Source organism: Natrix helvetica, assembly GCF_964273705.1.
Source record: "Natrix helvetica genome assembly, chromosome: 1".
Classification (NCBI taxonomy): Eukaryota; Metazoa; Chordata; class Lepidosauria; order Squamata; family Natricidae; genus Natrix; species Natrix helvetica.
Window position 1 is genome coordinate 278,948,376 of NC_138548.1, and position 14,673 is coordinate 278,963,048.

Consider the following 14,673-nt stretch of genomic DNA (forward strand, 5'->3'; position numbering starts at 1 on the left):
GTTCTAATTCATTTTCATTTCAGCTATCTCACTAATAAAGACATAGTCAGACTGGAATAATTGTTCCCTGCCATACCTCTGTTGAAGTGTTGGTGTTTGCATATTCATCTCAAAAGCTTCTTGTTATCTACTAAGCAAGTTGTTGTATTGTCACGGATGATAAGTAATTGAGGGGTGAAGAGAGGAATTTTAGGATGCTTCTGACTTGGGTTCTTCTCCCCCACATGCCCAATTTGCAGAGCTCAAAGGCTAGCATTTCTAAATCCTCTCTCTTCTGACTTCTGTTTTTCAGTCTAACAAGGTTCCCGTAGTACAGCCATCTCATGGGGTCCATCCACTCACCCCACTCATCCCATATAGCAATGAACATTTCAGCCATGGCTCCCATTCACCACACCTGCCAGCCGACATCAACCAGAAACAAGGTAACTAATTCTTCACCTCTCCTGGGATGCTACTCTTGGGGGGGGAAAGGATGTGCTTTAAAAAGTGTGTGCCGTGGGGAATTTAACCATAGCCATGCAGTTTGGATGCCTGCCACAGACTTTCAGTTTCCAACCCTTCATAGTGGACTCTGCCCATTTTTACATACTACCTTCATATGTCTTGGAGGTCGAACTGCATGCTCTGCAGCAACAAACATATTCACTCTGGGCAGAGAAATGGAATAAGTAAGAAATCTTGGAGGGGGTTTGAAGGCCATTTTTTTTCCTTTTAGAGTTCCTCTGATCAGATACTAGCAATAGTACTTAGACTTATATGCCACTTCATAGTGCTTTTACAGCCCTCTCTAAGTGGTTTACAGAGTCAGCATATTGCCCCCCAACAATCTGGGTCCTCATTTTATTAACCTTGGAAGGATGGAAGGATGAGTCAACCTTGAGCCGGTAAGGATTGAACTCATAGAATGAGCAGTGAGTTAGCTTGCAATGCTGCATTCTAACCACCGTGCCACCACGGCTCTTATACTAAACCTCTGAGACACATAAAACAAAGTACTGTATTTTTCGGAGTATAAGACACACCGGAGTATAAGACGCACCAAGGTTTTGAAGAGACATTTTTTTTTTTAAAGGGTTTTGCACTCTGCAAACCTCCCAAAAACGGCTGGTCCTTTTTTTCAAAAAAAGGCATGAATAGCCTTTAGGAGGCTTATACAGAACTCCTGGGGGCTGTGGGGGAGGCAAAATTTAGCAAAAAATGGCTTGTTTTCCACTCATTTCTGCCCTCCCCAGCCCCCAGGAGCTCTCTGAAAGCCTTCTACAGGCTCTGCACGGCCATTTTGGTGAAGGGGGCGGGGTTTCAAGAGGCAAAAAAACACTGTATTCAGCGTATAAGACGCACCCAGAGTTTCAGCCTCTTTTTTGAGGGAAAAAGGTGCGTCTTATACTCCGAAAAATATGGTATCTTAACTAAACAAGCACTGTTTTAATACTTAAGAATGGAGAAGCAGATTGCAGATCATTATCAATGACACTACAATTTAGAGAATTAAATACCCCTATTGCTTCAAATCCCATTTTTAATAGAAAAAAATGTCACTATGTTCTAGTTTTAAGATCTCTATTAATAACAGCCAGTTAATAGAAGTTCAAATATTCAGCTAACATATATCTTGGCTGATACCATATTAAGTCATTTTCAAGAGTTTATCTGACTGCTTTTGGCTCCCTGTGCCTCTAGAAATAGCTCAACTTACACTTATTGTATTGTCACAAACCCTGAAGGTGTACGTTTGTTGTTGGGACCTTTCTAACATATTGTGAATGTTGTGAATGCCCCAACACTGGAAGTCTTTAAGAAGATGTTGGATCACTATTTCTCTGAAACGGTATAGGATTTCCTGCCTAGGCAGGGGGTTGGACTAGAAGACCTCCAAGGTCCCTTCCAACTCTACTATTGTATTGTATTGTATATATAGGTAGTCCTCGACTTACAACCACAATTGAGCCCAACAGTTTTGTTGCTAAGCGAGACATTTGTTAAGTGAGCTTTGCCCCATTCTACGACCTTTCTTGCCACAGTTATTAAGTGAATTGCTGCAGTTGTTAAGTTAGTAAGATGGGTTGTTAAAAGAAACTGGCTTCCCCATTGATGTTGCTTGTCAGAGGGTCACAAAAGGTGGTCACATGACCCTGGGACACTGCGGCCATCATAAGTATGAGTCAGTTGCCAAGTGTCTGAATTTTGATGATATGACCATGGTGATAAGTGTGACAAAATGGTCCTAAGTCACTTTTTTTTCGGTCAGTACCATTGTAACTTTAAACGGTCATTAAATGGACTGTTGTAACTACCTGTATTTCCATTGATTGGACTTTTCACTACTTTCCATTTCCTGACTGAACTCTAAGCATACCTTCACACTAGCTTGTATAGGGTATATTGGAAAAAGAAACAGTACATTTGGGCTGAACTGTTTAGATCAGAAAATGATCTAATGATATTCAGGAGTATTATCATCATCGTTATCATCAAAATAATGAAAATATCCAAGATCTCCGTCACGAGTCTCTTGCTTCTCATTTAGAAAATGAGAATTGCTTCTCTGAATGGCTAGATTTAAGTTGCAAATTGTAGATTTGATGGCACCATAGCTTTATCTGCTTGGGATTTAATTTTTATGAACTATCCCACAACATTTCAGTATGATTGGGTGAATTATTCAAATATAGTGAAGGCTAAAAGCAACTTAATTTAGTAGTAGTTCCATGGAGCTTCTTCAAAGCTTGTTGTAATATATGAGAATTACTAGACTATAACTCTGCTCCTTGTGTTGTGACATCTTCCTCTGATGGACTAATTACTATCAAGGAATAAGTCTTTAAAATTTCATTATAAATTAATTTTCTGATTTTAATAATGACTTCATTGTGTAGTATTGGTATTGAGTAATTAAGGCATATAATCATGATATTTCTGCACTACTAAGAATATCAAACTAAATGAGACAATGGTACAAAAATATCAAAATTGAAATATGAAATTAACAACTGAGACGTTTGATTACTCTGTTTCTTGTAACAAGCTTTGCTGTCACAAGACAAAGCAAAAGTTGAATAACTGACTGATAAAAATGAGGATTAATATTTTTGCATATATGTTTTTGCATATACTTTTGGGACTGCTTTTTTAAACTCCATGAATGATTTTTTTTTTATTAAATGGATTAAGGAATGCATTTTTTACATATAGGCTAAAAGCTATAGATGCACCCAAGAATAAATGCATGACCCTCACTTTATCTATAAAAGTCTTTGTTTGAGATGAAATGGCGGTGAGTGCTAGAATATGAATGGAAATCCTTTTTCATTTATAATTCATCATTTATCCAAAACTCAGATTCACAGGCCAAGGCAGTTTCACTTCCAGTTTAGTTTTGTCACCTACTTAACGTTTAGTCTTAACCCTGAATTACTTACATATCTACTCACAGAACTAACACAAAGACAGAGGATACCTGGCACAGTCTGCACAGATTTGTTCTAACTTGGCGTGCTCACAAAGGATTATATAGTAAATCCCTCTTCCTGTTAAGATTATCTTTTCATATAGAAGGAAACAATAACTCCGATCCTGTCAGAGAAGGTATTTTCCAACCCAGCAGAAGAAAAGCATATGAGAAAAATGATCCCTTTCTTTAATTCTTTCTTTTCTTTCTTTTGCATAGTGTCTGTCTCCCAACCTGATTGCCTACTAGAGTTTATACATTGCCCTTTGGGTCTTCCATGTGCATCTTATCTCGTATACTCTAGATGCAATCCATACCCACAATGCAATATTATGTTTTAGAGGCTAGGCTAGGCTAGGCTAGGCTAGAATAATAGAATAGAATAGAATAGAATAGAATAGAATAGAATGGAATGGAATGGAATGGAATAGAATAGAATAGAATAGAATAGAATAGAATAGAATAGAATAGAATAGAATAGAATAGAATAGAATAGAATATTATTTATTGGCTAAGTGTGTTGGACACACGAGGAATTTGTCTCCAGTGCATAAGAAAAGTCTAGCACTAGCATAGAATTTCATAGAACAACGTTGTCTTATTTTTTTTCTTCTCATTCTGCCCTACTTTGGCTTCATTTCACCAATAGGCACATGTTGCAGAGAACCTACTGCTGACCTGCATTCAGCGATAGTACAATCCTGTATGGTTTTTGGCTTTCCTAGACATTTACATTCAATCTCATTGCAACATTTCTGAATGAACACACCTTGTGAGATATAAAAATGCTCCACCCATAGTATTTCTCAGTGTGTGTTCTGCTTTAGATTACTAGTCATCTGAAGCAGAACACATATGCTTAAACACTTCATATGTTCTCTGCATTTCACCATAGCCCAATGAAATATGCCTTCTCAGTACTGCATCGCTATACAACAAATATTAAGCTAAGAAGTAGGAATACTTTTTAATTTAATTAATGTATAAATGAGTTAAAGCATGAATATAGACAAATAGGTGGAATTTCAAAACTCTGAGTCAAGCTTAATTTGTTGAGTAGTGGCGCCGAGTAAAGCTCATCATCTTTTCCCACAAGAATCCAAGCAGGTTTTTTGCAAGCTTTCTTTATTTCAGCAATATAATTTAGGGCAAAAAGGAAGTTAGTTTCAAATTGTTATCCTTCAGAATGCAGGTTTCTCCCTATCTACCACCAACTTTAGATCTTCTCTCCAACTATGCATAACACCTTCGTCTTCTCTAGATAAATTGGAGGTTCTGCTCATTTCCCACACTGCTCCCTTTCGTAGTTCTACCTTGACTATGTTCTATTTTAACTGGGTAATTTTAATTGGATATTTTTTAGGATTGCTGATATACTGTTTTTATTTGCTTTACCTGTACAGTGTTGTATTGCCTCCTCTTCTATGTTTCTATGTTTTTATGTTTGTATGTTTGTATTCTATTTTATCTGTTTTTTACTGTACACCGCCCCGAGTCCCTTTGGGGAGAGGGGGCGGTATAAAAATCGAAAATAAAGGTAAAGGTAAAGCTATTATTCATTCTGTCTTATTCTTACTCTGGCTATCCCAAAGGTGCCTTTTTCCAAAACGCAATTGGACTTTCTTGGTTTTTTTTTTTCTTTGAAAACTTTTCACTTCTCATCCAAGAAATTCTTCAGAACTGAAGTCCAATTGCCTTTTGGAAAAAAGCACCTTTGGGGCAACCATGACTTCGATAATTGTGAATTTCCATAGACTTTTGCTCTGGATACTTTTGCCTCACTCACTTCCTCTATGCCTCATACCATCTAGACTACTTGCCTGCATGCTTTGAAAAGAACATTGCAGATAAAAAAAGGCCAAGAATATTTATCTTAGTAATAAATAGCAGGAAGAACAAGGTGAGGGTAAGTACCTGTAGATGAATTACCATAACTGGCTGTTGGGTGTTAGCAAACATGAATCTTCTGAATCCATTTTGATATAAAACTAGAAAAAAAGCTAACCTAAATTTCCTCATGTTTTCATTTTCTGATAGGTGTACACCGTCCTTCTCAAACATCCGATATTTCTGGTTTTTATTCCCTCCCTCCCAGTGGGGTTGGACAGATAACACCTTCTGTGGGATGGTAAGTATTTAAGGCCTTGAGCTGAAGAATATTACCAAAAAAAAGTAACATTGGACATGTATTAATACCCATCATCCTTCACAATAGTTGAATTTTAGCATATTTCCTAGATTCTATGTTTATATCTGAGTTCATATTGAGTGAGATATTGGTTCTCTCTCTTGCTCTCCTACTTTTTTTGATCAGCACAGAGAATTGGAATGCCTTCCTTAACTGAGCCCTCTGCTGCCACTTGGAAATAATAAGGAAAATCAAGATGTAGAATTTAGATTGTTAACTGAAGCAGGGTACACAGCTTTTTACTGAGCAAGAGGTGCACATGGCTACTGATTGACCTGGCAGGAGCTGACAAGCTCCGAAAAATAGTAGTTGGAGCCAGGAAAAAAACATGACGCAATTTCATTTCATTTCATTTGCATTTACACCTAAATTTAAATAAAGAATCATGTTTCCCTTTTTATATTAAACTTTATAATCTGGTAATAACTTTTAGTATTCTTTGGAGTACAAATATGACCCATGATTTCTAGTTTTGCATCTCTGCAATTAAAAGAAACCCTGTGTAGCTGTTCCGTCATTCCTTTTGTAATTGGTTTTTCAAGGTAATAAAAAGATAGAAATGGTAAGAAACCTGAGAAGCTTTTGTTGCGATAACTAAAATGCTTTGTTGATCTTAGAAAAAAAAGCATTATTTGCAAGCATTCTTTGTAATAATAATTCTGGATAGGCAGAAAATAAGGAAGGAAGGAAGGAAGAAAGGAAGGAAGGAAGGAAGGAAAGAAAGAAAGAAGGAAAGAAGGAAAGAAGGAAAGAAGGAAAGAAGGAAAGAAGGAAGGAAGGAAAGAAGGAAAGGAAAGAAGGAAGGAAGATTCAGTCATTATGTGCATTTATTTAATTTCTGATGGACTTTTCCCCACTCTGTTTAATCCATATCATCACTGTAGTTTGTGGTGGGTGGATGTGGTTTGGCAGATGTATTTGATGTGGTGAAATAGCCTTATGAAATGTGGTCAAGTTATGCCTGAGAAAATGCTTGCTCTCTTGCTTTTCTGAAATGGTACAATAGACCATTCTGTTTTCTCAAGATTCATCAATATTGTTGGGAAAACAACATTTAGTAGTCACCATTACCTCTCACCATAAGCACCCTGGATGAATCAGCTTTTAATGTTAAGATATTAATATTCAGTAATGCAAACCTTGAATAATGTCTAGTTATGAAGATAAATACCCAAGAGTGGAGATTAGAGCTACCTTAAGAAGAATAAGTGGCATGAAAAGTACACCACAACTGTTTACACTGGAGCCATTGATTGAAAGCCCATTGAAATCAGCAGTGTTCTAAACCAATGTGTTGACTGACTTGAGTTTTTAAGGGTGTGTGTCAGTGCAATTCACTGGATCTTAAACGGCACAGTTTATGAGTCATCAAGTCATTCCACAGTCTACAAGCTACGTGTTGTTGTCTGCCAGGAATTTCATAGCCTTGCTAGTTTTTCTAATCTGAGAGAGGCAAAAATGCATGATATTTATGAAGCACATAAAGTGCTGCCATATAGTATAATGTCAATTGTATTATATAATTGTATCTTGTAAGCTATACATTTTTCTAACTTAGCCTGAATCAAGCATAAGATCAGAAGGCAGTAATTTTTCTGATTAACTGATTGGAGCATGCAAATTGGGATGCTCCTCTGGCATTGAAAGGTTAAGTGCAATTTTTTAAAGTGAAATCCAGCCAGAAACTGCCCTGCAAGTTAAGATATTTCCTTACCAAAAAATGTAGTTATAGTCACAAAAGAATAAATCCTTAATCCTTCAACTTAAGTCAAGGGTGATTATTTAGATTTGCTCTCTCTCTCTTTTCCTTAAAATATTGTATTTGTCCTAAACTGGTTACATTGCAGATGATACTTAACAACTCAGACAATAGGAAAGAAAAACATCTTAGAGTGGATTAGAGAAATACTGTCTAGAAATATTGGCAAGTGGCAAATACAAACATTCTTTAAATATGTTGAATGAATCAAGAAAATGTATTTTTTTCTCAAACAACTTTCCCTCTAAGTAGTTTTGACTTCAGCTCCCATTATCCCTGCATTTTATAACTGATATATTTCTGGATATAAAACATGTTCATTGTGGCCCAGTCCATTTCAATAGATAGTCAGCAGAGAGAATATCTCTATTTTTAATGTTGTGGATGAAAACCTCAAGCAGTTGCATCTTTGGACACTTCCCAAGAGGAGCCTGAGCCCATTTGGGAATGGCTCCGGAGCTCTGTGTTCCCATGACATCAACAGTGCCTGAGAGCTGTCCTGATTTATTTCTGGCTGAGTGTGGTGTAATTAAAATTGCTGCTGTTATTTCATTTTTGCTTTATGAAGCAGTGGCTCCATTGCCCACTGGTGGAAGATCTTACTCATTCTTGCTCCTGGCTCCTGAGCTTGAATCTAGCTTGGCAACTCCCCCTCAGAAATACACACAAAAGGAAGAAGAGTGGAATTGACAAGACCTTTGTCAGTTTCTCTTTCCTCTTCTGTTATCAAAGGAGTGAATGTGCAAATGCCAGACAAGCTGCTTCTCTCCATCCTTTGTCTTTATAAGGGGTTTGAGTGAAGGAATCTCTCTTGCTGATGGACCAGGAGCAACTTAAAGCAGGGAAGGACAGTGAAGGGATTACTCCATCTCCTCCTAAGCCTTTCAAGGGAAGAAAACAGGAGTGGGTGGCTTTCTAAGCATTTGGGGAGAAGAAACAGTGACACCGTGGAAGTGTTTCAGGAACCCATTTCGATTTTAGCAAAATTAAAACGAGAATTCATTGCATGCATGTATAAAATTGTTATTTCTGAGCTCGGCTATAAATCTGTGTGGAAAAAGGGGGCTAATAATACATATGGCATTAAGCATATTTCTCTTAAAATAATAGGTTAGGTTCTGCATCATGGCACCTAGTCTTGTAGTTTAATCTTTTGGTTCTATCAGAGTCGATGCTCTCTTCTCCGTCTCATTTAAGCTTGAAGAGAAACTATCGGTTGTGTTAGCTGGGGAATTCTAGAGGAAATCCGTATTGAGGAAGGCTGAACTGGACAAGAAAGGGCACACACACTCACACACACTCACATACACACACACCACCTCCAGCCAAAGTCCTTATCCTGACTGGATCCTTCTTTGATCATTTTTAATCTGCTTTTTTAAAAAAACAACTGTGTGATATGGCTTTAAACTGACACATTTGCTAGTACAAAAATTGTTTGCCTTTAATGGCAGCACATTATAATATGTGAGAAACTGTAACTAAATGTATCACCTGGATGTGCCTAATTTGTGGCAGGTTTCATCCAATGGACTGGACTAGAACTACTTAAGTAGCTTGCCAGGAAACCAAGAGCTTGGATAACCCAAGTATCATTTCAGAAGGTTAGGAAGCCACAACTAAAGAACCATAGCAACAGTTGGGATTCAAGAACAAGTCCATAAGCTGAAAGGAGTGTTCAGACCTCTTGTGTTTCTTTCTTTCCTGCCTCATTCAACAGATTGCCTGGCTCTCTTTCGGGCAGGCTGGCTTGTTTCCATCTCTTCTTGATCGTTGCAATGGTCAGATTTGCTATATTGTTTCCCACTGACTGGGTGAGAATTAATTCTCCCAATTTGACCACTCCTCAGAAATAATTCTATGGAGTGTTCTACTTGCAACTATGTGCAGGCTCAAAGTTGCATTAAACAATAACTGTGCTGGCTGCCAATGCACTACCTGTCTTCACTTGATATTTTCCATTCCCAACCTGAAAAATACACACAAAGGGGAGGAGGACCACTTTTATTTGGCCATATATATATTGTGCTATATGACAATTAGCATCCACAGGCCTTAGCCTTTTAAGCGCACCTATGTGGTTCAGAAGCCCCACAGACATCATAATTGCACGATGCTATTTACACGCGTTTCATGTATTTCTTAATCTTGCCGTTGCAAAAGTGGCTCATGTGCATCCACCACTTTGTTGATAAAGCCTTTTATCCCAGAGAACTTCACACTGTTGCCTGTATGGACAAATATGACCAATGTTCTTAGTCCCTTTTATTAAAAAAAACACAAGGGGCTTGCACCTAAGCAAAAAAACCTACATAGAATTTCCTTCCCTGTGTCTTCCCTTGATGTATCATCCTTTCCAGAGCTTGGCAGTGTTCATTGCATTCAAATTGGTTTGGGGAGAGGAGATGGAGAAAGAGGGGGACTCCAGAATCTCTCTTTGCTAAGAAGGAGTGCTGTGATAGGCAATGGCTCTGAAGAAAACAGGTTCACTGTTCTGGAAGAAAGCTGACTTCAAACAAGCACTATGGTCGTACTATAGCAAGAGCTTTTCCTGAGAAGGAAAAAGTTCAGCAAGAATGTCTGTGGAGATTCTCAGTCATCCAGGTTATAGTTGCCTCAAAGGTGCCTCAAGCAAAAAAATAGCACCTTTGAGACATTCAGCAGGAATAGCCTCACAACCCATCAAGTGTTCTGGAAAAGAAGAAGCCTCCCGGTAGTTAAATGAAGAGACTCTTGAGGAACTATCCAAATTATTTGGAATCTGTTCTTCGGTTGTTTCACATTTGATGCAACACCACTTCCCTAAAAAGTCTTGTAACTATGAGCCACGAACTCACTTAGATGATGTCTCATTATTAGGAGTTTCCCCCCTTCCTAATACCATGTCAGCTTTTTAAAATCAGTAGAAGGAATTTTTCCTTGATGGGGCTTTATTGGGAGCGTTCCAAATAACAAAGGGGAAAAAAGGATTTTACTTTGTCTGAACTGATTTGGCGATTTAATATATTTTCAGAGGGTTCTATTGAAGCATCTTGGGTCACAGGGTGACTAATTTCCATTTGGGGATTAGAGGTCACTGTTTTCTCAGCCCTAAAGCCAAAATGCTAAATTTTGATGCTCGTTTTGGTTTCCTGCTGTATTATAGCTCTTGACTGGTTCATGACATATTAAATGACACTTCCAAATTCTCATCAGTATAGTCTCTCTCAAGATTGAAGCTAAACTCTGATTTAAAAAGCGAGAGAAATAACCACACTGATAATGATAGTTAACAATGTTTATCTAATGCTTTAACAGATTCAAAGTATTCCAGACAGATTATTTCAGCAGGCCTGATAGCAGCTGAAAGAACTAAGTGTTTTTTAAGATCCCCTAGTGAGCAGAACTGATTTAGATCATGAACCAATACAAAACATGGTCTTAACCACTGCATTTCACTCAATTAATAATTATTTATTAGATGGATCTATTTAGACAGTGGAACTAATTCAGATGCAGAGGTGAATGAAAGCTGAAGGAAGCAATATAAATTTTTACGGAAGTTTGTGCAATCATCTCCCATGTGTGACTTTGCCTATTTCCTATCTCCTAAATGATTTATCAGCAAGCATCATAGATTGACACCACACAACTGTATTACAAAAGTAATGCCTATCGTCATATACTTCCCCATCCTGGCCCCTCTAAGTCAAGGGTCCCCAATCATGGGTCCATGACATGCCAGAGACCAGGTTGCACAGACAAGCAAAGCCCCATCCATGGAATGCAGGACCCACGTGAAACCACTCTCCCTCTGGTCCATGGAAAAAAACTTTATCCACAGAACCAGTCCCTGGTGCTCAAAAGGCTGGAAGCCTCTGCTCTAAGTCACTGGACTTTAGTTTCTAAAATTCCTAGGTGCATGGCCAAATATCGAGTGGGTGGAAATCCAACACCCATGGAAGATACCTCTCCTGTGATAGCCTATATTTTCTACTCTTCTTCTTCTGAACCTGATATTTGTTAATTTCAGTGGATAATTTTGAGTTCTAATAATCTTCTCTCTCCTACTCTTTCAACTGTTTTTCTTTGGTTCATATCTTAGGTTACATTTGTCGTCTTTATTCCTAAACTTCAAACCTCAAATGAAAATAAATAAAAATTTGAGAGTTAAGTCATATGATCTTGGTTGCATTTTTCCAGTGTAAGAACCTAAGATAAAGTGATGTCTACATTTTGAAAATGGATTTTACTAATCAGTTTGACTTTACTGATTTGATTACATGATTCTCTTTTATTTCTAACCTATTTCCTAACAATTCCTAAGTTTTCACACTTCACTTTCCTCAGACTGAATTTGCATTTTTAGTTAAGTTGTCTGTTACAGTTTCAGTGGCTTTTTTTAACCTGTTCAGTGACTTTGACTTTTAGTTCAAGCCTCTTCAGTTTGTATGATAAACTTCATTCCCCCCCACCCCCCATCCACCGCATGCACTGCACTTGCAATATTGGCCATTCATCTAACTGGAAAAATCATTTTGGAGTTCTTCAGAGTCTTTAGAGCCTTTTGACTTCATAAGTCTGGACAAATAGATGTCAACTGCATTGTATGCCTCATTTTATTTACAATTAAATTAAGTAGCTTTAGCTCAGTGATCTTTCATTTTCCCTCATAATCAGAACTCTCCAATTATACTTGCCTATTTTGCATTTAATTTATTTGTGAGCATAAGAGGACCTATATTTCTAAAGAGGGAGAGTCTTTATCAAAAGGATTTTTTTAAAAAAAACCAAAGAATTCATTTCAACCCATCTGGATTTAAGAATCCATAAAAAAGATATATGAGTTCATAAATGCCAATCCAGAGTGGGCTGATTTTGCATGGTTGCTGATAACTCTCAAAAGCTATGATAGTATGCTTCTGACATGAATAAAGAAATAAAAGCTATGATTCAAAGAACTTCTCTTTACCAAGATTTTACTGATTTTCCACACAAAGATGTCTTTTTTAATAGGTTTCAGAGCGTAGGAAATCTGCATTTAATCACTGTTTTCACCAACTACTTTGAGATAGGCATTATCCTAATTATTCTGTTCTTGTCTAGTACCACACCACAAACATACACACATTTAAAAATGATTTTATTTGGCTGTCTGATCTCTGGAAATTATTTTAACAGCAACTTGTCTGCTTTTGTTAGAGATTGGCTGTCAGCCTCTGTTTCACTATTTGCTTTCGGCTGCCATTGAAACGGGGAGTGGGGGCTGGTATTTGGGAGGGGAAGTTTAAGCACAGGAGAGATTGTAAAAAGGGAGTTTTGGTCTCACTGTCTACTGCACATGCTGGAGATTAGTGCTTGGTGTTGGTCAAGGCCAGTGGTGGGCAACCTTTTTTTTCAACTGAGCCAAATCTTGCCGAAACCACGATTGAAATTTACTTTGAGAGCCACATTTTTAAAACCGAAAATACATAGGATGGTACACTGTTTTTAGTTTCAATAAGTTTTTATTGAGAATATTCTGCATGCAAGTATCCACATAGGTCGGGAGGATACAAATAACACAACTAATAAAACAAAAACTTTAGAACGATATTATTTATCGATAACGTTAAATTCCGTAAAATTTGCCTTACAATGTAGAGAAAATTACATCCTGACAATGACTGACAAAGTCACAACCACTAATGTGAACATTGGCCTTGCATTTCCTTGGATAGTTTGAGTAAGTCAGGTTTGTATGTTGTTGTTTTTAATTTCATCTCTCTCTCCACTTTCTTTCTTTTTTTCTTTTTCTTTCTCTCTCTCTCTCTCTGGCTCTTTGTCTCTCTCTCCCTCCCTCCCCCATCTCTGTCACTCTGTGTGTGTGTGTGTCTGTCTGTCTCTCACTCACTCTGTGTGTGTGTCTGTCTCTGTCTCTCCCTCTGTCTCTCTCCCCTTCCTTCCTCTCTCTCTGTCACTCTGTGTATGTGGGTGTGTCTGTCTCTCACTCATTCACTTAATCACTCACTCTCTGTGTGTCTCTCTGTCTGTCTATCTTTCTCTCCCTCCCTCCCCCTCTCTGTCTCTCTCTGTCTGTGTGTGTGTGTGTGTCTGTCTGTCAGTCTCTCTCTGATTCCCTCCCTCACTCCCTCTCTCTGTTCCTCTCTCTGTCTGTCTTTCTCATTCACACACACACACACACACTGTGGTCACCTTGTTGAGTGTTCCAATCACATTTGAAACACTCAACAACTGGCCTGCATTTATGGTATTTTGCAGCATTCTGCAGTCATAGGACCAAAATTGGTTGTCACTCGCCCGGGCTTTTGCAGAAGCTTCCCTCCGAAGCCTGAGAGGAGGGAGGGGAGCGGGCACCCGGCACACAGAAGAGCCGCATTAAAGGGTGTAAAGAGCCGCATGTGGCTCCCGAGCCGCAGGTTGCCCACCACTGGTCAAGGCCAACCGTCCTGCATACCAACCTGATGATGCTCCTTGAAGATGGAACTCACATGACACCTAAGGGATTTGCAGCTTGGACACTGGGATGAGGGTTACCAGGGGGAGGGGGTTTGGTCACATATTGATATGTATGATTTCGCGCACTTTTGCCTCAGATCTTGCTTTGCTTAGCTGTTATCTTAATTCTGCAAAATGGAGTTAAGTGGTTTCTTTCTTGGTTGCTGAGGGAGGCTTGACATTGGCAAGATCTCATTTGAATTCTTTAGGTGAAAATTATCTGGCTCTACTGATTACTTATTGTGCAATGCATTATGTCATTGTTACTTGGCATGCATTTTCAGATGTTATCCCTCCTCAAATAACTATACAGGTATAACCATTTTCTCCAGCAAGTTTCACAGCAAAAATAGATGTGGAAAACCCATTTTGCTTCTCTGCTGACATCTTGTCTTCCTTTTATCCAGACATCTTGTTTTTTCTATGGTGACTTCCAACTTCTGGTATCCTGGAAAGGGAAGTAATGTTGCCAGAGATTCTCCTCTTTAGGTTTTCTTCATATCGGCAACATATCTAGGTTTAAAGGGAAGCCACCTTGTCTTTGTAGACTCCAAAATATAACCATCCAGGTGTCATTTATACTTTTCCTCTCCCCCTGATTTAAACAATTTGATTTCAACCTTTCTGACAGGTTTGAATACTCACTTAGTTTTTCTGCCATTAAAAATCACATATGTATCCTGGGATGGAGCATGGGAAACTGGGACATTAGAAAGTATAAAGACTTAATATTTTCTTCTCTTCGTACCTCAAGTTTCTGGTATTGATAACTATGTTACCTAAGAAAGAAGATGAAGA

General features: G+C 38.2%; 1 protein-coding gene across 11 annotated transcripts in view; it reads left to right on the forward strand.

The window, feature by feature from the left end:
• The window catches only part of TCF7 (transcription factor 7), a 140,245-nt gene that overhangs the window by 89,221 nt on the left and 36,351 nt on the right, over positions 1-14,673 (forward strand). For all 11 annotated transcript variants that reach the window (XM_081939600.1, XM_081939593.1, XM_081939599.1 and 8 more), the window contains exons 4-5: positions 293-425; positions 5,489-5,579. In XM_081939600.1, the coding sequence (XP_081795726.1) occupies positions 293-425; positions 5,489-5,579 (224 nt within the window). The remainder of the gene's footprint in view (positions 1-292; positions 426-5,488; positions 5,580-14,673) is intronic.